The sequence below is a fragment of the Oncorhynchus clarkii genome, chromosome 8 (assembly GCF_045791955.1).
Source record: "Oncorhynchus clarkii lewisi isolate Uvic-CL-2024 chromosome 8, UVic_Ocla_1.0, whole genome shotgun sequence".
In the NCBI taxonomy this organism is placed as follows: Eukaryota; Metazoa; Chordata; class Actinopteri; order Salmoniformes; family Salmonidae; genus Oncorhynchus; species Oncorhynchus clarkii.
The window spans coordinates 3,708,180-3,733,385 of NC_092154.1; the positions used below are offsets into that span (position 1 = coordinate 3,708,180).

Consider the following 25,206-nt stretch of genomic DNA (forward strand, 5'->3'; position numbering starts at 1 on the left):
TCAACTATTAAAGACTACCAGAACCCACTGGATTCTCCAATTACATTGAATGAGTTACAGGACAAAATAAAAACCCTCCAACCCAAAAAGGCCTGTGGTGTTGATGGTATCCTCAATGAAATGATCAAATATACAGACAACACATTCCAATTGGCTATACTAAAACTCTTTAACATCATCAGCTCTGGCATCTTCCCCAATATTTGGAACCAAGGACTGATCACCCCAATCCACAAAAGTGGAGACAAATTTGACCCCAATAACTACCATGGAATATGTGTCAACAGTAACCTTGGGAAAATCCTCTGCATTATCATTAACAGCAGACTCGTACATTTCCTCAATGAAAACAATGTACTGAGCAAATGTCAAATTGGCTTTTTACCAAATTACCGTACAACAGACCATGTATTCACCCTGCACACCCTAATTGACAACCAAACAAACCAAAACAAAGGCAAAGTCTTCTCATGCTTTGTTGATTTCAAAAAAGCCTTCGACTCAATTTGGCATGAGGGTCTGCTATACATACTGATGGAAAGTGGTGTTGGGGGTAAAACATACGACATTATAAAATCCATGTACACAAACAACAAGTGTGCGGTTAAAATTGGCAAAAAACACACACATTTCTTCACACAGGGTCGTGGGGTTAGACAAGGATGCAGCTTAAGCCCTCTTCAACATATATATCAACGAATTGGCGCGGGCACTAGAAAAGTCTGCAGCACCCGGCCTCCCCCTGCTAGAATCCGAAGTCAAATGTCTGCTGTTTGCTGATGATCTGGTGCTTCTGTCACCAACCAAGGAGGGCCTACAGCAGCACCTAGATCTTATGCACAGATTCTGTCAGACCTGGGCCCTGACAGTAAATCTCAGTAAGACCAAAATAATGGTGTTCCAAAAAAAGTCCAGTCAACAGGACCACAAATACAAATTCCATCTAGACACTGTTGCCCTAGAACAGACAAAAAACTATACATACCTTGGCCTAAACATCAGCGCCACAGGTAACTTCCACAAAGCTGTGAACGATCTGAGAGACAAGGCAAGAAGGGGCATTCTATGCCATCAAAAGGAACATAAATTTCAACATACTAATTAGGATTTGGCTAAATATACTTGAATCAGTCATAGAGCCCATTGCCCTTTATGGTTGTGAGGTCTGGGGTCCGCTCACCAACCAAGAATTCACAAAATGGGACAAACACCAAATTGAGACTCTGCACGCAGAATTCTGCAAAAATATCCTCCGTGTACAACGTAGAACACCAAATAATGCATGCAGAGCAGAATTAGGCCGATACCCACTAATTATCAAAATCCAGAAAAGAGCCGTTAAATTCTACAACCACCTAAAAGGAAGCGATTCCCAAACCTTCCATAACAAAGCCATCACCTACAGAGAGATGAACCTGGAGAAGAGTCCCCCTAAGCAAGCTGGTCCTGGGGCTCTGTTCACAAACACAAACACACCCTACAGAGCCCCAGGACAACAGCACAATTAGACCTAACCAAATCATGAGAAAACAAAAAGATAATTACTTGACACATTGGAAAGAATTAACAAAAAAACAGAGCAAACTAGAATGCTATTTGGCCCTACACAGAGAGTACACAGCGGCGGAATACCTGACCACTGTGACTGACCCAAAATTAAGGAAAGCTTTGACTATGTACAGACTCAGTGAGCATAGCCTTGCTATTCAGAAAGGCCGCCGTAGGCAGACATGGCTCTCAAGAGAAGACAGGCTATGTGCTCACTGCCCACAAAATGAGGTGGAAACTGAGCTGCACTTCCTAACCTCCTGCCCAATGTATGACCATATTAGAGAGACATATTTCCCTCAGATTACACAGATCCACAAAGAATTCGAAAACAAATCCAATTTTGAAAAACTCCCATATCTACTGGGTGAAATTCCACAGTGTGCCATCACAGCAGCAAGATTTGTGACCTGTTGCCATGAGAAAAGGGCAACCAGTGAAGAACACACACCATTGTAATTACAACCCATATTTATGCTTATTTATTTTATCTTGTGTCCTTTAACCATTTGTACATTGTTAAAACACTGTATATACAGTGCCTTGCGAAAGTATTCGGCCCCCTTGAACTTTGCGACCTTTTGCCACATTTCAGGCTTCAAACATAAAGTTAAAAAACTGTATTTTTTTGTGAAGAATCAACAACAAGTGGGACACAATCATGAAGTGGAACGACATTTATTGGATATTTCAAACTTTTTTAACAAATCAAAAAATGAAAAATTGGGCGTGCAAAATTACTCAGCCCCTTTATTTTCAGTGCAGCAAACTCTCTCCAGAAGTTCAGTGAGGATCTCTGAATGATCCAATGTTGACCTAAATGACTAATGATGATAAATACAATCCACCTGTGTGTAATCAAGTCTCCGTATAAATGCACATGCACTGTGATAGTCTCAGAGGTCCGTCAAAAGCGCAGAGAGCATCATGAAGAACAAGGAACACACCAGGCAGGTCCGAGATACTGTTGTGAAGAAGTTTAAAGCCGGATTTGGATACAAAAAGATTTCCCAAGCTTTAAACATCCCAAGGAGCACTGTGCAAGCGATAATATTGAAATGGAAGGAGTATCAGACCACTGCAAATCTACCAAGACCTGGCCGTCCCTCTAAACTTTCAGCTCATACAAGGAGAAGACTGATCAGAGATGCAGCCAAGAGGCCCATGATCACTCTGGATGAACTGCAGAGATCTACAGCTGAGGTGGGAGACTCTGTCCATAGGACAACAATCAGTCGTATATTGCACAAATCTGGCCTTTATGGAAGAGTGGCAAGAAGAAAGCCATTTCTTAAAGATATCCATAAAAAGTGTTGTTTAAAGTTTGCCACAAGCCACCTGGGAGACACACCAAACATGTGGAAGAAGGTGCTCTGGTCAGATGAAACCAAAATTGAACTTTTTGGCAACAATGCAAAACGTTATGTTTGGCGTAAAAGCAACACAGCTGAACACACCATCCCCACTGTCAAACATGGTGGTGGCAGCATCATGGTTTGGGCCTGCTTTTCTTCAGCAGGGACAGGGAAGATGGTTAAAATTGATGGGAAGATGGATGGAGCCAAATACAGGACCATTCTGGAAGAAAACCTGATGGAGTCTGCAAAAGACCTGAGACTGGGACGGAGATTTGTCTTCCAACAAGACAATGATCCAAAACATAAAGCAAAATCTACAATGGAATGGTTCAAAAATAAACATATCCAGGTGTTAGAATGGCCAAGTCAAAGTCCAGACCTGAATCCAATCGAGAATCTGTGGAAAGAACTGAAAACTGCTGTTCACAAATGCTCTCCATCCAACCTCACTGAGCTCGAGCTGTTTTGCAAGGAGGAATGGGAAAACATTTCAGTCTCTCGATGTGCAAAAATGATAGAGACATACCCCAAGCGACTTACAGCTGTAATCGCAGCAAAAGGTGGCGCTACAAAGTATTAATTTAAGGGGGCTGAATAATTTTGCACGCCCAATTTTTCAGTTTTTGATTTGTTAAAAAAGTTTGAAATATCCAATAAATGTCGTTCCACTTCATGATTGTGTCCCACTTGTTGTTGATTCTTCACAAAAAAATACAGTTTTATATCTTTATGTTTGAAGCCTGAAATGTGGCAAAAGGTCGCAAAGTTCAAGGGGGCCGAATACTTTCGCAAGGCACTGTATATAATATGACATTTGTAATGTCTTTATTGTTTTGAAACTTCTGTATGTGTAATGTTTACTGTTAATTTTTATTGTTTTTCACTTTCTATATTGACTTTATATATTATCTACCTCACTTGCAATGGCAATGTTAACACATGTTTCCCATGCCAATAAAGCCCTTGAATTGAATTGAATTGAATTGAGAGAGAGAGAGAGAGAGAGAGAGAGAGAGAGAGAGAGAGAGAGAGAGAGAAAGAGACAGAGAGAGAGAGAGAGAAAGAGACAGAGAGAGAGAGAGAGAGAGAGAGAGAGACAGAGAGAGAGAGAGAGAGAGAGAGAGAGAGAGAGGGAGAGAGAGAGAGACAGAAAGTGTTGTTGGAGCGAGGTGAGAGAGTGGGAGAGATAGAGAAAGGGAAGTTAAAGTTGGCAGGAGGGTGGCTGTGGTGGTTGTAGTGGGCAGGGGGTTGCACAAGGGGGTCACAACACACACAGCGAGATAAGGGCGATTTCATCACTTCTGTGAAATAGACCCCCAGATGTTTCCTCCTCCTCCTACACACACACACACACACACGCGCGCGCACGCACGCACGCGCACACACACACACACACACACACACACACACACACACACACACTCACAGGTAGTGCAGGCTGTCCCCTCAGCTCATTTTCTGTTGACATCAGCAGTAGCTCAATCTCCTTCACCCTCTTCTCCTTTTCTGGGTCCTCCTCACTATAATGTCTCTACAGGGAGAAAGAGAGGGAGAGGGAGAAAGGGAGGGAGGGAGAGAGAGAGCGAGAGAGAGAGATGTAGAGGGAGAGATGTAGAGGGAGAGAGAGAGAGAGAGAGAGAGGGAGAGGGAGATAGGGAGGGAGGGAGAGAGAGAGAGAGAGAGAGAGAGAGAGAGAGAGAGAGGGAGAGGGAGAAAGGGAGGGAGGGAGAGAGAGAGAGAGAGAGATGTAGAGGGAGAGAGAGAGAGAGAGAGAGGTAGAGGGAGAGAGAGAGAGAGAGAGAGAGAGAGAGAGAGAGAGAGAGAGAGAGAGAGGTTTATACCAGGTATTACAGTAATGTTATCACATATTTCAGATGTACAGTTGGTATATTTTCAAAACTCTAAATACAAAATACTTCTAAACTGATAACACTTGTAATGTCCCCTATCCTATGTTCAGAACCTTTGATTGTTAATTCATTCATTCATTCACCCCTGAGTCATTCATGAAAAGGTTTTTAATTAAATACCATGAGCACATTTTGTTTGCACACAAACCCCCCCGGTCGGTATTTTGACCATGATTACTACAATTTTAGATAGCTGGCCGGTAGACTGATCTACCACATCTGTTTTACTGCAGATGACTGACATAACAAGAGGGAAACTGCTGAGGCACAACCAAATGTAGAAATTGCACCTTGTGTATTCTACTATTCTAAAACTTTATTTTATTTGCGGGTTTACAAAAGGGGGCCCATCCCTGATTTAATCCAATAGCAAAAAATACAAGATACACATTATAAAACGGTAATTAAAAAAAAATACTGAACAGAAAGAACAGGAGATGGTAAATAAATAAATAAATAAATACAAATAATAATTTCTCCATAAGTTAACATGCACAAAAAAACAAAAAAAATAATTTTAAATAATTTTGTAATTTTTTTAATTTGCCACATCGTACAAGCTTACCTTTCTATGTGACTAGTCAACTGATACAGTCTCTGTGCTTGAAATTCATCAGCTCACAGTATATCAATGACATTTCAGATAATGAGTGGAAACAACCCAAGGTATAGCAGCAGTGTATTCAACACCAAATGGTATAGTACTCTTTCCATTTTGTCCTGTTGAAACACACTGGCTGATGAGGAATGATGATGTGGTACAGACACATTTACAGACACATACATATAGGATTTGGTTTTCATTTATAATGTACAAATATAGAAATGCACAACAGTTATCTATTTATGTGACCGTTTATTTTTATAGCTTTGGTACTATGATCTAAACTCTAAATATAAAATTCAAAACTGGTAAAACTTGCAAAATTCAAAACTTTTCATTGTGTATTTATTTAGTTTGTAGGTATCTTTCACCAAACAACCATTTATCAGAAAATGTACTGTTCACTGTGGAAATATAATGAGAATATTGGTTTAGTCACCAAAACAACAACCAAATGACATCTCCTTAATGTAGTTATTTGAACAAACGGTTAGTCCAACAGCCAATTGTTTTTTTAGATAAGTTTAAAAATTGCCCTTTTGAATGTAGTATATAAATTACAGTACATTACACTGTTTTCACATTAGGCAATACACTTCCACTACCCATTAAAATGGACTGAACATCAAAAAGTCCATCATTTCTATCCCGTGGGTGATCTAAGGTGAGATTAATTAAAGATAATCAACACAAGGAAATGAAAGGAACATCATGTTTAATAGCGTCAAGCCCAGTCTGGAGCATCTTTACATAAGAACTCATCGACATCTCAGTAAATAACCTCATTGTTTATGCCATCTGATAATTTATCACTCCAGTGTTAATCTGCAAAATTGTAATTATTCGCCTACCTCCTCATGCCTTTTGCACACAATGTATATAGACTCCCCTTTTTTCTACTGTGTTATTGACTTGTTAATTGTTTACTCCATGTGTAACTCTGTGTTGTCTGTTCACACTGCTATGCTTTATCTTGGCCAGGTCGCAGTTGTAAATGAGAACTTGTTCTCAACTAGCCTGCCTGGTTAAATAAAGGTGTTCTCAACTAGCCTACCTGGTTAAATAAAGGTGAAATAAAATAAATAAAAAATGCACCTGGGGAAAACCTTGTGGCGAATCCAAGCCTGGCATTGCATTGCATGTCTCATCCATGGCCTGACTGAGGGCGGTACACTCATACATCTCCCACCTGTGTTGTAATTGTGTATTGTATTTGACAGTATTGTATTTATGTATCGTAGTGGCTAGCATGCCAAGAGTGTGCAAAGCTGTCATCAAGGCAAAGGGTGACTACTTTTAAGAATCTCAAATATAAAATATATTTTGATGTGTTTAACACTTTTTTGGTTACTACATGATTCCATATTGTGTTATTTCATAGTTTTGACATCTTCACTGTTATTCTACAATGTAGAACATAGTCAAAATAAAGAAAAACTTTGGAATGAGTAGGTGTGTCCAAACTTTTGACTGGTACAGGAGGTGTATGTTGTTTTAATGTTATTTATTATTACTATTTATTATTATTATTTATTTTTATTGTAAAGTACAGGACTCTCTTGTAAAATAGATGTTTAATCTCAGTGTGACTCCCTGTTTAAATAAAGGTTAAATAAATAAATAGGCCACTGCCAATATACAGTTTTAAAGTGTCCAAATAAATAACCAATATGCAGAAACAGTTTGTGATATATATCCTAAACATAACATTTACTATCTACACAACAATAGTATCATATTAAACAAGCACCTTATAAACTCCACACACAAAAAACCCTGTTGTTTTGACAAGTGGTAATAAATCACTCGATTACAGAGGGGATATAAGCTGTTGAAACTACCACAACTCAAAAACCACATGGAAACTGGATATATTGTTACATCACTGGTTCAAGGAGAACCTGTAGAACTGTAGAGATGTAGAGATGTAGAACTGTAGAGATGTAGAACTGTAGAGATATAGAGATATAGAACTGTAGAACTGTAGAACTGTAGAGATGTAGAACTGTAGAGATGTAGAATGTAGAGATGTAGAATGTAGAGATGTAGAGATATAGAGATGTAGAACTGTAGAGATGTAGAACTGTAGAGATATAGAGATGTAGAACTGTAGAGATGTAGAACTGTAGAGATATAGAGATATAGAACTGTAGAACTGTAGAACTGTAGAGATGTAGAACTGTAGAGATGTAGAATGTAGAGATGTAGAATGTAGAGATGTAGAACTGTAGAACTGTAGAGGTGTAGAACTGTAGAGATGTAGAACTGTAGAACTGTAGAACTGTAGAGATGTAGAATGTAGAGATGTAGAATGTAGAGATGTAGAACTGTAGAGATGTAGAACTGTAGAGATATAGAGATGTAGAGCTGTAGAACTGTAGAGATGTAGAACTGTAGAGATGTAGAATGTAGAGATGTAGAACTGTAGAACTGTAGAGATGTAGAACTGTAGACCTGTAGAACTGTAGAGCTGTAGAGATGTAGAACTGTAGAGATGTAGAACTGTAGAACTGTAGAACTGTAGAGATATAGAGATGTAGAACTGTAGAGATGTAGAACTGTAGAACTGTAGAGATGTAGAACTGTAGAACTGTAGAGATGTAGAACTGTAGAGATGTAGAACTGTAGAGATGTAGAACTGTAGAATTGTAGAGATGTAGAACTGTTGAGCTGTAGAGATGTAGAACTGTAGAGATGTAGAACTGTAGAGCTGTAGAGATGTAGAACTGTAGAGATGTAGAGCTGTAGAGATGTAGAACTGTAGAGATGTAGAGCTGTAAAGATGTAGAACTGTAGAGATGTAGAACTGTAGAGATGTAGAGCTGTAAAGATGTAGAACTGTAGAGATGTAGAACTGTAGAGATGTAGAACTGTAGAGATGTTGCATTTTGATATGTGGGTTACCACAACGGAGTGAAAACGCAACACTGTTCTGTCAGTCACTCATCAATTATCACTTCACAGGCGCTAGAATGAACAGCTACTGTTATATAGGCTCCTGACCAACAGGCTGTTATTTTGTGTGATTTATTGAGCTGATCTTAACTTTTTTTTTGTACATAATGTTTCCGCCATTGTTTCCTATGTCGAAACAGCTTCTGGACATCAGAACAGCAAGATGTTCTACTTCAAGGAGACAGAGAAGCGGGACATATTGCTCACCACGGACCAGGACCTGAGGCTCAGAAGAGAAAGAGACGACGCAAGAAAGGCCGACGTGGGGAACCCTGATGAAACTACGTCGGCAAGTAAATACCCTTCGTTCTATTAGCAAACGTACAATCACTGGAGAACAAACTGGATGAGCTCCGTTAGAGACTATCCTATCAATCACTGGAGAATAAACTGGATGAGCTCCGTTAGAGACTATCCTATCAATCACTGGAGAATAAACTGGATGAGCTCCGTTAGAGACTATCCTATCAATCACTGGAGAACAACCTGGATGAGCTCCGTTAGAGATTATCCTATCAATCACTGGAAAACAAACTGGATGAGCTCCGTTAGAGACTATCCTATCAATCACTGGAGAGCAACCTGGATGAGCTCCGTTCGAGACTATCCTATCAATCACTGGAGAACAACCTGGATGAGCTCCGTTCGAGACTATCCTATCAATCACTGGAGAACAACCTGGATGAGCTCCGTTCGAGACTATCCTATCAATCACTGGAGAACAACCTGGATGAGCTCCGTTCGAGACTATCCTATCAATCACTGGAGAACAACCTGGATGAGCTCCGTTAGAGATTATCCTATCAATCACTGGAAAACAAACTGGATGAGCTCCGTTAGAGACTATCCTATCAATCACTGGAGAGCAACCTGGATGAGCTCCGTTCGAGACCATCCTATCAACGGGATCTGAAGAACTGTAATATTCTATATTTCTTGGAGATGGATAATATACTGTCCATCTAGCTGGTTTTTATATCAGATGACAGAACAGCAGTTTCAGGTAAGCTCAAGGGGGGGACAACAGCTGGTGCCCAATTTCTAATATTAAGGAAGTCTGGAGGTTCTGCTCACCTGAGTTAAAATACCTCATGATTAGACCACACTATTTAACAACAGAGTTTTCCATGGATTACAGGCAACATCCGCACTGAGCTAAAGGCTAGAGCTGCCGCTTTCAAGGAGAGGGACACTAATCCGGACTCTTATAAGAAATCCCGCCACGACCTCTGATAAGCCATCAAACAGGCAAAGCGTAAATACAAGACTAAGATTGTATCGTACTAAGCGGGTTTTGACGCTCGTCAGATGTGGCAGGGCTTGAAAACTATCACGGAATACAAAGGTAAACCCAGCCGCGAGCTGCCCAGTGACGCGAGCCTACCAGACGAGCTAAATGCCTTCTATGCTCACTTCGAGGCAAGCAACACTGAGCCATGCATGAGAGCACCAGCTATTCCGGACAATTGTGTGATCTCACTCTCCATAGCCGAGAGTGAGTAAGACCTTTAAACATGTTAACATTCACAAAGCCGCAGGGCCAGATGGATTTACAGGACGCGTACTCAAGAGATGGTAACCTGTCTACAACACAACAGCCATGGTAACCTGTCTATAACACAACAGTGGTAGGCCTGATCACTGACGACGATGAGGCAGCCTATAGAGAGGAGGTCAGAGAACTGGCAGTGTGGTGTCAGGACTGCAGCCTCTCCCTCAACATCAGCAAGACAAAAGAGCTGATCCTGGACTACAGTCGACGAGGCTGTAGTCGGAGTGGGTCGAGAGCTTCACGTTCCTCTGTGTCCACATCACTAAGAATATATCATGGTCCACACACACCAACACAGAAGAAGGAATGATAATGCCTCTTTCCTCTCAGAAGGCTAAAAAGATTTGGCCCTCAGATCCTCAAAAAGTTGAGAGCATCTTGACTGGCTGCATTACTGCTCTCTCTGTTCTCTCTGTTCTCTCTGTTCTCTCTGCTCTCTCTGTTCTCTCTGCTCTCTCTGTTCTCTCTACTCTCTCTTGTCTCTCTGCTCTCTCTGTTCTCTCTGTTCTCTCTGCTCTCTCTGCTCTCTCTGTTCTCTCTGCTCTCTCTGTTCTCTCTGTTCTCTTTTATACATGATCCACTTTTCATTTCCACGAAGGCAGGGCCCCAGGTGAGTCGGCACCAGGCTCACCCAGAGCCCTCTGTTGCTCACATGTTTTTGAGCCATGTTTTTGTTTATTAATTTTCCTGAGTTTTCCTCGACTTCCCAGCATAAGGCGTTCATAGATTCAGGCGCAGCTGGGAATTTTATTGATAGAGTGTTCGCCCATAGTTTAGGGATCCCCATTGTTCCCGTGGATATGCCCTTCCCTGTGCACGCCCTGGATAGTCGACCATTAGGGTCAGGGCTGATTAGGGAGGCCACCGCTCCACTGGGCATGGTTATGCAGGAGGGTCACAAGGAGAGAATCAGTCTCTTTCTTATTGATTCTCCTGTGTTTATCGTGGTGCTGGGCATACCCTGGTTGGCCTGTCATGACCCCACTAATTCGTGGCAACAGAGGGCTCTCACAGGGTCATGAAAGTGCTCGGGGAGGTGTTTAGGGGTTTCCGTCGGTGCTACTATGGTGGAAAATCCAGACCAGGTCTCCACCGTGCGCATCCCCACTGAATATGCCGATTTGGCTCTCGCCGCCTGTAAAAAGAAGGCGACTCAATTACCATCGACGAGTGGATTATGAGATACATCTCCTGGTAGACGCAGCACTTCCCAGGAGTCACGTGTATCCTCTGAAACATATGTCTCCAAATCTCTGGGGCATGGGTACATTCGGCCCTCCACTTCACCTACCTTCTCGAGTTTCTTTTTTGTGAAGAAGAAAGATGGAGGTCTGCGCCCGTGTATTGACTATCGAGGGATCAATCAGATCACTGTGAGGTACAGCTACCCGCTGCCTCTCATATCCAGTGCGATTGAGTCAATGCACAGGGTGCTTCTTCGAAAAATTGGATCTCGGGAGAGCTTACAACCTGGTGCGTAGCTGTTAGGGGGACGAGTGGAATACGGCATTTAGTACCACCTCAGGGCACTATGAGTACCTCGTCATGCCGTACGGGTTGATGAATGCTCCATTCGTTTTCCAGGCCTTCGTAGATGAGATTCTCCGGGACCTTCACAGGCAGGGTGTAGTGGTGTATATGGACAACATTCTGATATACTCCGCTACATGCGCCGAGCATGTGTCCCTGGTGCGCAGCGTGCTTGGTCGACTGTTGGAACATGACCTGTACGTCAAGGCTGAGAAATGTCTGTTCTTCCAACAGTCCGTCTCCTTCCTAGGGTACCGCATTTCCACTTCAGAGGTAGAGCTGGAGAATGACTGCATTACAGCCGTGCATAATTGGCAGACTCCCACCACAGTAAAGAAAGTGCAGCGGTTTCTAGGGTTTGCCGGAGGTTATCCAGGGTTTTGGTCAGGTAGCGGCTCCCATTACCCCACTGCTGAAGGGGGGACCGGTGCGTTTGCAGTGGTCGGCTGTGGCGGACAGGGCTTTTGGTCAGCTGAGAGCTCTGTTTACCTCGGTTCCCGTGCTGGCTCATCCTGATCCCTCTTGGCGTTCATAGTGGAGGTGGACGCGTCCGAGGTTGGGATAGGAGCCGTGCTCTCTCAGCGCTTGGGTACGCCACCAAAGCTCCGCCCCTGTGCCTTCATTTCGAAGAAGCTCAGCCCGGCGGAGCGAAACAATGACATAGGGGACCTGGAGTTGTTGGCTGTCGTCAAGGCTTTGAAGGCATGGAGATATTGGCTTGAGGGGGCTTAAACACCCTTTTCCCATCTGGACGGACCACCGCAATCTGGAGTACATCGCGGTGAGGAGACTGAACCCTCATCAGGCAAAGTGGGCTTTACCCTTTTGGTTTTCACTCTGTCCTACAGGTTCCCAGAACGATGTATGACACAGAGGAGCAGTCCATGGATCCCTCTCCCATACTCCCGGCTTCTTGCCTGGTGGCACCGGTGGGATGGGAGGTGGACCCGGACATCGAGCAGGCGTTACATACAGAGCCCACTCCTCTCCAGTGTCCAGCTGGGCGTCTGTACGTTCCCTCTGCTGTCCGCGACCGGTTGATCTATTGGGTCCACACGTCACCCTCCTCTGGTCATCCTGGCATCGGTCGGACGGTGCGTTGCCTTAGTGGGAAGTACTGGTGGTCCACCTTGGCTAAGGACGTGAGGGTTTATGTTTCCTCCTGCTCGGTGCGCACCCATTGCAAGGCTCCCAGGCACCTGCCCAGAGGGAAGTTACAACCCCTTACCCGTTCCACAACGGCCGTGGTCGCACCTGTCTGTGGACTTCCTGACAGATCTTCCTCCTGTACAGGGCAACACCACGATCCTGGTCGTGGTGGATCGGTTCTCTAAGTCCTGCAGTCTCCTCCCTTTACCCAGTCTCCCTACGGCCCTACCGACTGCGGAGGCCCTGTTCACACACGTCTTCCGCCACTACGGGGTGCCTGAGGACATAGTATCTGATCGAGGTCCCCAGTTAACGTCAAGGGTCTGGAGGGCGTTCATGGAACGTCTCGGGGTCTTGGTCAGCCTTACCTCAGGTTTTCACCCCGAGAGTAAAGGGCAGGTGGAGAGAGTAAACCAGGATGTGGGTAGGTTTCTGCGGTCTTATTGCCAGGACCGGCCGGGGGAGTGGGCGGCGTTCATACCCTGGGCAGAGATGGCCCAGAACTCACTCCACCACTCTTCTACCAACCTCTCCCCTTTCCAATGCGTACTGGGGTACCAGCCGTTTCTGGCGCCGTGGCATCAGAGCCAGATCGAGGCTCCTACGGTGGATGACTGGTTTAAGCGCTCGGAGGAGACTTGGGACGCCGCTCATGTGCACCTTCAGCGGGCCGTGAGGCGTCAGAAAGCCAGCGCAGACCGCCAGCGCAGTGAGGCCCCGGTGTTTGCACCGTGGGACCAGGTCTGACTCCAAACCTACCCCTCCACCTGCCCTGCCGGAAGCTGGGTGCTCGGTTTGTGGGGCCATTCAAAGTCCTGAGGAGAGTGGACGAGGTTTGTTACAGTTTACAGCTTCTCCCAGATTACCGTATTAACTCCTCGTTCCATGTGTCTCTCCTCAGGCCGGTGGTAGCTGGTCCACTCCAGGAGTCTAAGGTTGTGTCTGACGGTTGGTACCGGGTTTTGTTTTTACGCCCGTTTATTTTGTGGTACCGGTATTTTTCCAGCACCATAGTATGGTATTTATCCAGCACCATAGTATGGTGTTTATCCAGCACCATAGTATGGTGTTTATCCAGCACCATAGTATGGTGTTTTTCCAGCACCATAGTATGGTGTTTATCCAGCACCATAGTATGGTATTTATCCAGCACCATAGTATGGTGTTTTTCCAGCACCATAGTATGGTATTTATCCAGCACCATAGTATGGTGTTTTTCCAGCACCATACTATGGTGTCTATCCAGCACCATAGTATGGTATTTATCCAGCACCATAGTATGGTGTTTTTCCAGCACCATAGTATGGTGTTTATCCAGCACCATAGTATGGTATTTATCCAGCACCATAGTATGGTGTTTTTCCAGCACCATAGTATGGTGTTTTTCCAGCACCATACTATGGTGTCTATCCAGCACCATAGTATGGTATTTATCCAGCACCATAGTATGGTGTTTATCCAGCACCATAGTATGGTGTTTATCCAGCACCCTAGTATGGTATTTATCCAGCACCATAGTATGGTGTTTTTCCAGCACCATAGTATGGTGTTTATCCAGCACCATAGTATGGTGTTTTTCCAGCACCATAGTATGGTGTTTTTCCAGCACCATAGTATGGTGTTTTTCCAGCACCATAGTATGGTGTTTTTCCAGCACCATAGTATGGTGTTTATCCAGCACCCTAGTATGGTGTTTATCTTGTATTAAATACCTTGCCCACGCATCTCAGCTCTCCTGCGCCTGACTCCTTTCACCAGTTACCCACAGCCTTGACAGTTAGTCTACATGTGAGAAATAAAACCTGATTTGAAGATTTGAAATCAATCGTGCAATCGAGCGAGGTGATGGAAGCTGCACGTCCTTTTAAAAAACAAACACAGCTCAAAAACCACAGGGAATCTGGGAATAATGTGTACATCACTGGTTAGAGGACACATTTGGAGAAGACGGCTAGCTCCATTTTTTTAAGTGTTGCATTTTGATTCAACTAGGTCACCACTATGCTCCACGGAATCTTGGAATAACCTAGGTTAGACGAGAACTTGTTGAAGGCTTATATCTATGTTTTGGAATGGAGGCTGTTGAGTTTGGGAGGATGTCATCACGGAAAAGAGAACAAATCACTTTTTCTGTGGTTGGCTGCGATTTAAAATACTAGTTTGATTGTCAGATCGATATATTGGTGTGTGGCCAGCCACTTTCACAGCGAGACAACCCAAAATTATTTTACATTTACATGGTCGTCCTTTAGCAGACTCTCTTATCCAGAGCCACTACAGTAGTGAGTAATTTAGCAGACTCTCTGATCCAGAGCCACTACAGTAGTGAGTCATTTAACAGACTCTCTGATCCAGAGCCACTACAGTAGTGAGTCATTTAACAGACTCTCTTATCCAGAGTCACTACAGTAGTGAGTCATTTAACAGACTCTCTGATCCAGAGCCACTACAGTAGTGAGTCATTTAACAGACTCTCTTATCCAGAGCCACTACAGTAGTGAGTCATTTAGCATACTCTCTGATCCACTACAGTAGTGAGTCATTTAGCAGGCTCTCTTATCCAGAGAGCCACTACAGTAGTGAGTCATTTAGCCTACTCTCTGATCCAGAGCCACTACAGTAGTGAGTCATTGAGCAGACTCTCTTATCCAGAGTCACTACAGTAGTGAGTCATTTAACAGACTCTCTGATCCAGAGCTACTACAGTAGTGAGTCATTTAACAGACTCTCTGATCCAGAGCCACTACAGTAGTGAGTCATTTAACAGATTCTCTTATCCAGAGCCACTACAGTAGTGAGTCATTTAGCAGACTCTCTTATCCAGAGACACTACAGTAGTGAGTCATTTAGCAGACTCTCTGATCCAGAGCCACTACAGTAGTGAGTCATTTAGCAGACTCTCTGATCCAGAGCCACAACAGTAGTGAGTCATTTAACAGACTCTCTTATCCAGAGCCACTACAGTAGTGAGTCATTTAACAGACTCTCAGCCACTACAGTAGTGAGTCATTTAGCAGACTCTCTGATCGAGAGTCACTACAGTAGAGTCATTTAGCAGACTCTCTGATCGAGAGTCACTACAGTAGAGAGTCATTTAGCAGACTCTCTTATCCAGAGACACTACAGTAGAGAGTCATTTAGCAGACTCTCTGATCCACTACAGTAGAGAGTCATTTAGCAGACTCTCTGATCGAGAGTCACTACAGTAGTGAGTCATTTAGCAGACTCTCTGATCGAGAGTCACTACAGTAGAGAGTCATTTAGCAGACTCTCTTATCCAGAGACACTACAGTAGTGAGTCATTTAACAGACTCTCTTATCCAGAGCCACTACAGTAGTGAGTCATTTAACAGACTCTCAGCCACTACAGTAGTGAGTCATTTAGCAGACTCTCTGATCGAGAGTCACTACAGTAGAGTCATTTAGCAGACTCTCTGATCGAGAGTCACTACAGTAGAGAGTCATTTAGCAGACTCTCTTATCCAGAGACACTACAGTAGAGAGTCATTTAGCAGACTCTCTGATCCACTACAGTAGAGAGTCATTTAGCAGACTCTCTGATCGAGAGTCACTACAGTAGTGAGTCATTTAGCAGACTCTCTGATCGAGAGTCGCTACAGTAGAGAGTCATTTAGCAGACTCTCTTATCCAGAGACACTACAGTAGAGAGTTATTTAGCAGACTCTCTGACCGAGAGTCACTACAGTAGAGTCATTTAGCAGACTCTCTGATCGAGAGTCACTACAGTAGAGAGTCATTTAGCAGACTCTCTTATCCAGAGACACTACAGTAGAGAGTTATTTAGCAGACTCTCTGACCGAGAGTCACTACAGTAGAGAGTCATTTAGCAGACTCTCTGATCCACTACAGTAGAGAGTCATTTAGCAGACTCTCTGATCGAGAGTCACTACAGTAGTGAGTCATTTAGCAGACTCTCTTATCCAGAGACACTACAGTAGAGAGTCATTTAACAGACTCTCTGATCCAGAGTCACAACAGTAGAGAGTCATTTAGCAGACTCTCTGATCGAGAGTCACTACAGTAGAGAGTCATTTAGCAGACTCTCTGATCGAGAGTCACTACAGTAGAGAGTCATTTAACAGACTCTCTGATCGAGAGTCACTACAGTAGAGAGTCATTTAACAGACTCTCTGATCCAGAGTCACTACAGTAGTGAGTCATTTAACAGACTCTCAGCCACTACAGTAGTGAGTCATTTAACAGACTCTCAGCCACTACAGTAGTGAGTCATTTAACAGACTCTCAGCCACTACAGTAGTGAGTCATTTAACAGACTCTCAGCCACTACAGTAGTGAGTCATTCAACAGACTCTCGGCCACTACAGTAGTGAGTCATTTAACAGACTCTCAGCCACTACAGTAGAGAGTCATTTAACAAACTCTCAGCCACTACAGTAGAGAGTCATTTAACAGACTCTCAGCCACTACAGTAGTGAGTCATTTAACAGACTCTCAGCCACTACAGTAGTGAGTCATTTAACAGACTCTCAGCCACTACAGTAGAGAGTCATTTAACAGACTCTCAGCCACTACAGTAGTGAGTCATTTAACAGACTCTCAGCCACTACAGTAGAGAGTCATTTAACAGACTCTCAGCCACTACAGTAGAGAGTCATTTAACAGACTCTCAGCCACTACAGTAGTGAGTAATTTAACAGACTCTCAGCCACTACAGTAGAGAGTCATTTAACACACAGGACAAAACATTAGGAACACCCGCTTTTTCCAAGACACAGACTGACCAGGTGAATCCGGGTGAAAACTATATTCCCTTACTGATGTCACTTGTTAAATCCACTTCAATCAGTGTAGAAGAAGGGGAGGAGACGGGTTAAAGGAGGATTTTTTAAGCCTTTAGACAATTGGGACATGGATTGTGTATGTGCCATTCAGAGGGTGAATGGGCAAGACACTAGATTTAAGTGCCTTTGAACGGTGTATGGTAGTATGTGCCAAGCGCACCGGTTTGTGTCAAGAACTGCAACGCTGCTGGGTTTTTCGCGCTCAAAGTTTCTTGTGTGTATCAAGAATGGTCCACCACCCAGACAACTTGACACAACTGTGGGAAACATTCGAGTCAACATGGACCAGCATCCCTGCGGAACATTTTCCACACCTTGTAGTCCCATGCCCCGACAAATTGAGGACAGAAAGGGGGTGCAACTCAATATTACGAAGGTGTTCCTAATGTTTTGTACACTCAGTGTATTTCTCACTAGTTTAAACATTTAGAGATTTTTTTTTAAATGCTCTTACACTCTAGAAATAACAACCCCCCCTAGTGACTGTACAGCAGCACATTTATTTGGCTTCCCTACTATAACAGACTTTTAAAGGTCATTTACTCAATAAAAATCAGGCAGGATGGAACAAATTGGCCACGTCAGCAACCGCCTTCAACATGTGGTACAGCTGCCTGGTGGGAGGTATCTCGATACAACGCCACTGCACTGGTCAATGGTCATTCGCACCAGCTTGTCGTTACGTTAGCTAATTGGCATGTCACGGTGACATCCAGAAGGTGACCAATACCACTAGTTATTTCTCCCATTAAAATAAACCTCACTTTCTTTCACAAGTTTTAACTAGAGCCATGCTGCTGCTGTTGCCAGCTAGCCACTATAAAACAGCTAGCTGGGAAGGGCTCATCAGGATGACTGACTGAACTAGCTAGCTGGGAAGGGCTCGTCAGGACGACTGACTGAACGAGCTAGCTGGGAAGGGCTCATCAGGATGACTGACTGAACTAGCTAGCTGGGAAGGGCTCATCAGGATGACTGACTGAACTAGCTAGCTGGGAAGGACTCATCAGGATGACTGACTGAACTAGCTAGCTGGGAAGGGCTCATCAGGATGACTGACTGAACTAGCTAGCTGGGAAGGGCTCATCGGGATGACTGACTGAACTAGCTAGCTGGGAAGGGCTCATCAGGACGACTGACTGAACTAGCTAGCTGGGAAGGGCTCGTCAGGATGACTGACTCAACTAGCTAGCTGAGAAGAGCTCACCAGGATGACTGACTGAACTAGCTAGCTGGGAAGGGCTCATCAGGATGACTGACTGAACTAGCTAGCTGGGAAGGGCTCGTCAGGACGACTGACTGAACTAGCTAGCTGGGAAGGGCTCATCAGGATGACTGACTGAACTAGCTAGCTGGGAAGGGCTCATCAGGATGACTGACTGAACCGAATCAATTCCTCTCCACACTCGACTCTCAGCTGAGCGACATCCGTCATCAATTTGGGCACCAGGCATGTCCGTATTGCCTCTCCCTTGAATCCTGGATTGAATTGAAACCCTTCCCTTAGTTGCTTTGGTGAGTGGCCAACTGAAATCTATCCCTGGGTTGCTGCTGTGGAGTAGTGAGACAGCGTGACCAACTAAAAGTTTTCCCTGGGTTGTGTCGTTGTGTATTGAGGGACAACTAAAAAAGTTTCCCTGGGTTGCTGTGAGGGCCAACTGAAAGCTATCCCTGGGTTGCTGTGAAGGCCAACTAAAAGCTTTCCCTGGGTTGATGCTCTCGTGTCTCACCTGTATAGCAGCTGTTCCGTGCTGTGGAATGTTCAAGATGTTGACGTGCAGCGCTAGGGGAAAGGGAACCTTGGGAACCAATAGAAACAGATCAGACTCCACAAACAGCATATTAGGAGCTGGGAGATAAAACCTATTTTTCGCAGGAGCTTCTATCCAAAGCGACAGAGGGGCGGGGGGGGGGGGGGGGGGGGGGGGGTGAGAGCGTGGACTCACCCTATGGTCCGGAATATAAGGGTAGGTGCCCGTGAGGAGGGAGAGGGGAGGGAGAGGGGAGTGGTGATGGAAGCCCACGTTGTGGTGGTTGGCCTTGGCGTAACTGGGGGCGATGGAGTGGGAGGAGTGCTGAAGGTAACCCTCCTGCTCCACCTTCCTACGCATCGTAGAGTTCCAATGGTTCTTAATGGCATTATCAGTCCTGGGGAGGGAGGGAGCGAGGGAGGGAGGGAGGGAGGGAGGGAGGGAGAGAGAGAGAGAGAGAGAGAGAGAGAGAAATTTAGAAAAAGAGAGAGAGACTTGCACACATTCAGCCATTCTAAAGTTGTTCTTGATAGCAATATACTGTAAGTTCTGAGCAACTACAATCTCTATCTCTCTCTCCTCTCTCCCTCCTCTCTCCCTCTCTCTCTCTCTCTCTCTTCCTCCACCCCCCACCCCACACCCTTCTTTCTCTCTCTTCGTACCTGCCAGGCAGCAGTTTGGCGATCTCAGCCCAGTGGTTTCCCAGTTTCTCCTCCTCTCTCCTCTCTCCCTCTCTCTCTGTCCCTCCCTCCCTCCGTTCTCCCACCCTCTCTGTACCTGCCAGGCAGGTTTGGCGATCTCGGTCCAGCGGTTGCCTAGTTTCTCCTCCTCTCTCTCTCTCTCTCTCTCTCTCTCTCCCTCCTCTCTCCCTCTCTCCCTCCCTCTCTCCCTCCTCTCTCCCTCTCTCTCCGTACCTGCCAGGCAGCAGTTTGGCGATCTCGGCCCAGTGGTTTCCCAGTTTCTCCTCCTCTCTACCTCCCTCTCTCCTCTCTCTCTCCCTCTCTCTCTCTCCCTCCCTCCCTCCTCTCTCCCTCTCTCTCCGTACCTGCCAGGCAGCAGTTTGGCGATCTCGGCCCAGTGGTTTCCCAGTTTCTCCTCCTCTCTACCTCCCTCTCTCCTCTCTCTCTCCCTCTCTCTCTCTCCCTCCCTCCCTCCTCTCTCCCTCTCTCTCCGTACCTGCCAGGCAGCAGTTTGGCGATCTCGGCCCAGTGATTTCCCAGTTTCTCCTCCTCTCTCCCTCCCTCCCTCTCTCCTCTCTCTCTCTCCCTCCCTCCCTCCTCTCTCCCACCTTCTCTGTACCTGCCAGGCAGCAGTTTGGCGATCTCGGCCCAGCGGTTGCCCAGTTTCTCGTGGGCCTGGTAGATGATCTGATCCTCTTCCTCGGTCCAGGAAGTCTTCTTCACCTCGGGGTTCAGGTGGTTGTGCCAGCGCTCTCTGCACTGCTTCCCTATCCGACCCTTCAGGTGCTTGGCGATTACGGACCAACGCTTGGCTCCGTACTTCTGGACTAGTTCAATCACCTGAGGGAGGGTGGAGGATGGGTATAGGGAGAGAGGGGAGGGAGTGGGGGGGAGGGAGATAGGGAGAGAGGAGAGGGAGTGGGGGGGAGGAAGTGAAAGGGGGAAAGAGAGAATAAAACAGTCTATTAGTCTTTGTCCATTTTCAGGAACCATTCAAAACAATACTTCTCAGCCCCTCGTTCCCTTAGTCAACCCTATCCCCCCTCCTTGTCTGCTCTTCTCAGCCCCTCGTTCCCTTAGTCAACCCTATCCCCCCTCCATGTCTGCTCTTCTCAGCCCCTCGTTCCCTTAGTCAACCCTATCCCCCCTCCTTGTCTGCTCTTCTCAGCCCCTCGTTCCCTTAGTCAACCCTATCCCCCCTCCTTGTCTGCTCTTCTCAGCCCCTCGTTCCCTTAGTCAACCCTATCCCCCCTCCTTGTCTGCTCTTCTCAGCCCCTCGTTCCCTTAGTCAACCCTATCCCCCCTCCTTGTCTGCTCTTCTCAGCCCCTCGTTCCCTTAGTCAACCCTATCCCCCCTCCTTGTCTGCTCTTCTCAGCCCCTCGTTCCCTTAGTCAACCCTATCCCCCCTCCTTGTCTGCTCTTCTCAGCCCCTCGTTCCCTTAGTCAACCCTATCCCCCCTCCTTGTCTGCTCTTCTCAGCCCCTCGTTCCCTTAGTCAACCCTATCCCCCCTCCTTGTCTGCTCTTCTCAGCCCCTCGTTCCCTTAGTCAACCCTATCCCCCCTCCTTGTCTGCTCTTCTCAGCCCCTCGTTCCCTTAGTCAACCCTATCCCCCCTCCTTGTCTGCTCTTCTCAGCCCCTCGTTCCCTTAGTCAACCCTATCCCCCCTCCTTGTCTGCTTCTTCTCCCTCTCTCCCTTTTGAAATCCCTTGCTAGTGTTATGGAGGGAGTGTCCACCGTTAGCCTCTTTGCTAATCATTACCTCCTAGCTTCTGGAAGTGTGTGTGTGTGTGTGTGTGTGTGTGTGTGTGTGTGTGTGTGTGTGTGTGTGTGTGTGTGTGTGTGTGTGTGTGTGTGTGTGTGTGTGTGTGTGTGTGTGTGTGTGTGTGTGTGTGCGCAGAAGTAGAACTGTAGAACTGTCACTTTCAGCTAATAATATGCAGTGACAAGTTATCTACTCAGTGCAGGTCAACAACACTTCTCAGTCAAACACTTGGCTGCCTGAGTTAGCACCAATATAATAGAACCCAGGTCTCATGCTCTGGCCAAAAGTAGTGCACTATATAGGGGAAAGGGTTTTGGATATAGACCTATGGAGATCTGTTATGGCTCCAATCGTAGTAAATACGATTTTGTTCTTAACTGACTTGCCTAGTTAAATAAAGGTTCGATTAAAAAAAAATGGTTCTAAAAGGGTTCTGTAAAGTTCAGTAAGGTTCTAAAAGGGTTCTTTAAAGTTCAGTAAGGTTCTGAAAGTGTTCTATATGTTCTGTAAGATTCTAAAATTGTTCTTTAATGTTCGGTAAGGTTCTGAAAGTGTTCTATATGTTCTGTAAGATTCTAAAAGGGTTCTGTAAAGTTAGGTAAGGTTCTGAAAGTGTTCTATATGTTCCGTAAGGTTCTGAAAGTGTTCTGTAATGTTCGGTAAGGTTCTGAAAGTGTTCTGTAATGTTCGGTAAGGTTCTGAAAGGGTTCTGTAATGTTCGGTAAGGTTCTGAAAGGGTTCTGTAATGTTCTGTAAGATTCTGAAAGGGTTCTGTAATGTTCGGTAAGGTTCTGAAAGGGTTCTGTAATGTTCTGTAAGGTTCTGAAAGGGTTCTGTAATGTTCTGTAAGGTTCTGAAAGGGTTCTGTAATGTTCGGTAAGGTTCTGAAAGGCAGGGTTGGGGAGTAACTGATTACAAAAAGCTGTAACTGTAATCCGTTATGTTACCATCAAAGATATTGTAATTAGCTTACAGATACTTTTGAAAAACTAGATGATTACTTCTACGATTACTTGAAATTCAGGAAGGATGTTTGCGAGAAAAAAATTATTTGCAACCATTCTGTTTCTCAATGACATTCAATACAGCATTGGAAAGAAGAAAAACAATTAAGTTTGTTCTGCCTGAACCAGTCTGACCACCAATCAGAGACCACTATGATGACACCCCAAATGTTGACCACCAATCAGAGACCACTATGATGACACACCAAATGATGACCACCAATCAGAGACCACTATGATGACACACCAGATGATGACCACCAATCAGAGACCTTTATGATGACACACCAGATGATGACCACCAATCAGAGACCACTATGATGACACACCAAATGATGACCACCAATCAGAGACCACTATGATGACACACCAGATGATGACCACCAATCAGAGACCTTTATGATGACACACCAAATGATGACCACCAATCAGAGACCTTTATGATGACACACCAAATGATGACCACCAATCAGAGACCACTATGATGACACACCTAATGGGTTTGATGGATTGTGGGAAAAGAGCAGGAATAGGCTGTTGTCTACATCTAGAATATGTCTTTCAACGGTGCGACAGATGTCGGGCATCCAAAGATTATCCAACTTGAATAAACAGGTAAAAGACAATAGCAGTGGTGTCGTCTACGGCGATACGGATTTCACTTGTGAATCCCAATGCTGCTCTGTCATTTAGCTATTTGCGTTTTACAGGTGGTGTGTGGTTGTTGTGGATGGCTGTTCACAAATATATATATGTGTATTTTAATCCATAAGTGTTGAATTCAAGAAGTTTAAGATGCCTATAATTAATGTTTTTGCAACCAGTGGACAGCCAGGGAAAAATGGGCTCTTGCCCATAGGCCCAACGGACACATGCTCAAAACTCACACACTCTTCATAGACTTAAACATCAGCAAATTATCAAGAGATCAACGTGTCACCAACAAAAACTGACTATCTCCACTGCATGGTAGTTCTGGGATTATGCCCAGGTGAAACAGTTTGGCTAATCTATATGTCCAAGTCCTATTATTGCTGATCAAGGAGTATTAAATTAATTACATTTACTGGAAATCTGACAGGCTTTGTTTTATTATGTAAAGATATAGAGATATAGATATAGAGCCTAATTGTATCATTAGCTGTAGCAGAAGGCAATGGGTTTAGTAGAAGCCTACATAACCAACCCATAAAGTACAATACAATATCTATTTTTTAACGCAACATCTACATTTCTGGCCAGCTATGTAAACTCTAACATAGATTAATCCTGCAATAGATGTGGTTCAATTGGTAATATTAATCTTGTCTTCATCTAATGCCTCTCAAAGGGGAAGTAATCTAAAAGTAACTGAATGTAATCAGATTACATTATTGAGTTTGGGGTAATCCAAAAAATGACATTACTGATTACAATTTTGGACAGATAACTAGTAACTGTAACAGATTACGTTTAAAAAGTTACCTTCCCACACCTACTGAAATGGTTCTCTATAACATTCCTATATGTTTCTGTAAGGGTTCTTAAAGGTTCTCTATAACATTCCTATATGTTTCTGTAAGGGTTCTTAAAGGTTCTCTATAACATTCCTATATGTTTCTGTAAGGGTTCTTAAAGGTTCTCTATAACATTCCTATACGTTTCTGTGAGGGTTCTATAAGGTTCTATAAGGTCGTGTTCTTACTCTCTGGTCCTCCTCCTTGGTCCAGGGTCCTTTGATGAGTTCAGGGTTGAGAACCTTCTGCCAGCGGTGCTGACACTGCATATCTGTACGGTTCTATGTGAGAGCAGACACACTGGTTATTAAGGGAATGTGAATGAGAGCAGACACACTGGTTATTAAGGGAATGTGAATGAGAGCAGACACACTGGTTATTAAGGGAATGTGAATGAGAGCAGACACACTGGTTATTAAGGGAATGTGAATGAGAGCAGACACACTGGTTATTAAGGGAATGTGAATGAGAGCAGACACACTGGTTATTAAGGGAATGTGAATGAGAGCAGACACACTGGTTATTAAGGGAATGTTTATTTATTGAATAGCCTACCATCTCAGGAGTCTAAAGCCCTGTGAGTGACTGTCAGTGATCACTAATGTTTTATAAAATTGGTGCGACCAAATCGTGGGCTGGTGCCAACAACTGAAACAATGTAGAGGCACCAGGGGGATATGTTAGTCTGAAATCATGTTTAAGGGGTGTGATGTTTAAAATGTAGAGGCACCAGGGGGATATGTTAGTCTGAAATCATGTTTAAGGGGTGTGATGTTTAAAATGTAGAGACACCAGGGGGATATGTTAGTCTGAAATCATGTTTAAGGGGTGTGATTTTTAAAATGTAGAGGCTCCAGGGGGATATGTTAGTCTGAAATCATGTTTAAGGGGTGTGATTTTTACAATGTAGAGGCACCAGGGGGATATGTTAGTCTGAAATCATGTCAAGGGGTGTGATTTTTAAAATGTAGAGACACCAGGGGGATATGTTAGTCTGAAATCATGTTTAAGGGGTGTGATTTTTAAAATGTAGAGGCTCCAGGGGGATATGTTAGTCTGAAATCATGTTTAAGGGGTGTGA

The 25,206-nt window shown here is 44.6% G+C and overlaps 1 protein-coding gene across 2 annotated transcripts in view; it reads right to left on the reverse strand.

Moving 5' to 3' along the window:
• Positions 1–25,206, reverse strand: part of LOC139415466 (transcriptional activator Myb-like) — a 64,621-nt gene that overhangs the window by 15,665 nt on the left and 23,750 nt on the right. For both annotated transcript variants that reach the window (XM_071163560.1, XM_071163559.1), the window contains exons 4-8: positions 24,314–24,406; positions 20,480–20,700; positions 19,376–19,577; positions 19,160–19,228; positions 4,333–4,437 (exon numbers count right to left, since the gene is read on the reverse strand). In XM_071163560.1, coding sequence (XP_071019661.1) covers positions 4,333–4,437; positions 19,160–19,228; positions 19,376–19,577; positions 20,480–20,700; positions 24,314–24,406 — 690 coding nt within the window. The remainder of the gene's footprint in view (positions 1–4,332; positions 4,438–19,159; positions 19,229–19,375; positions 19,578–20,479; positions 20,701–24,313; positions 24,407–25,206) is intronic.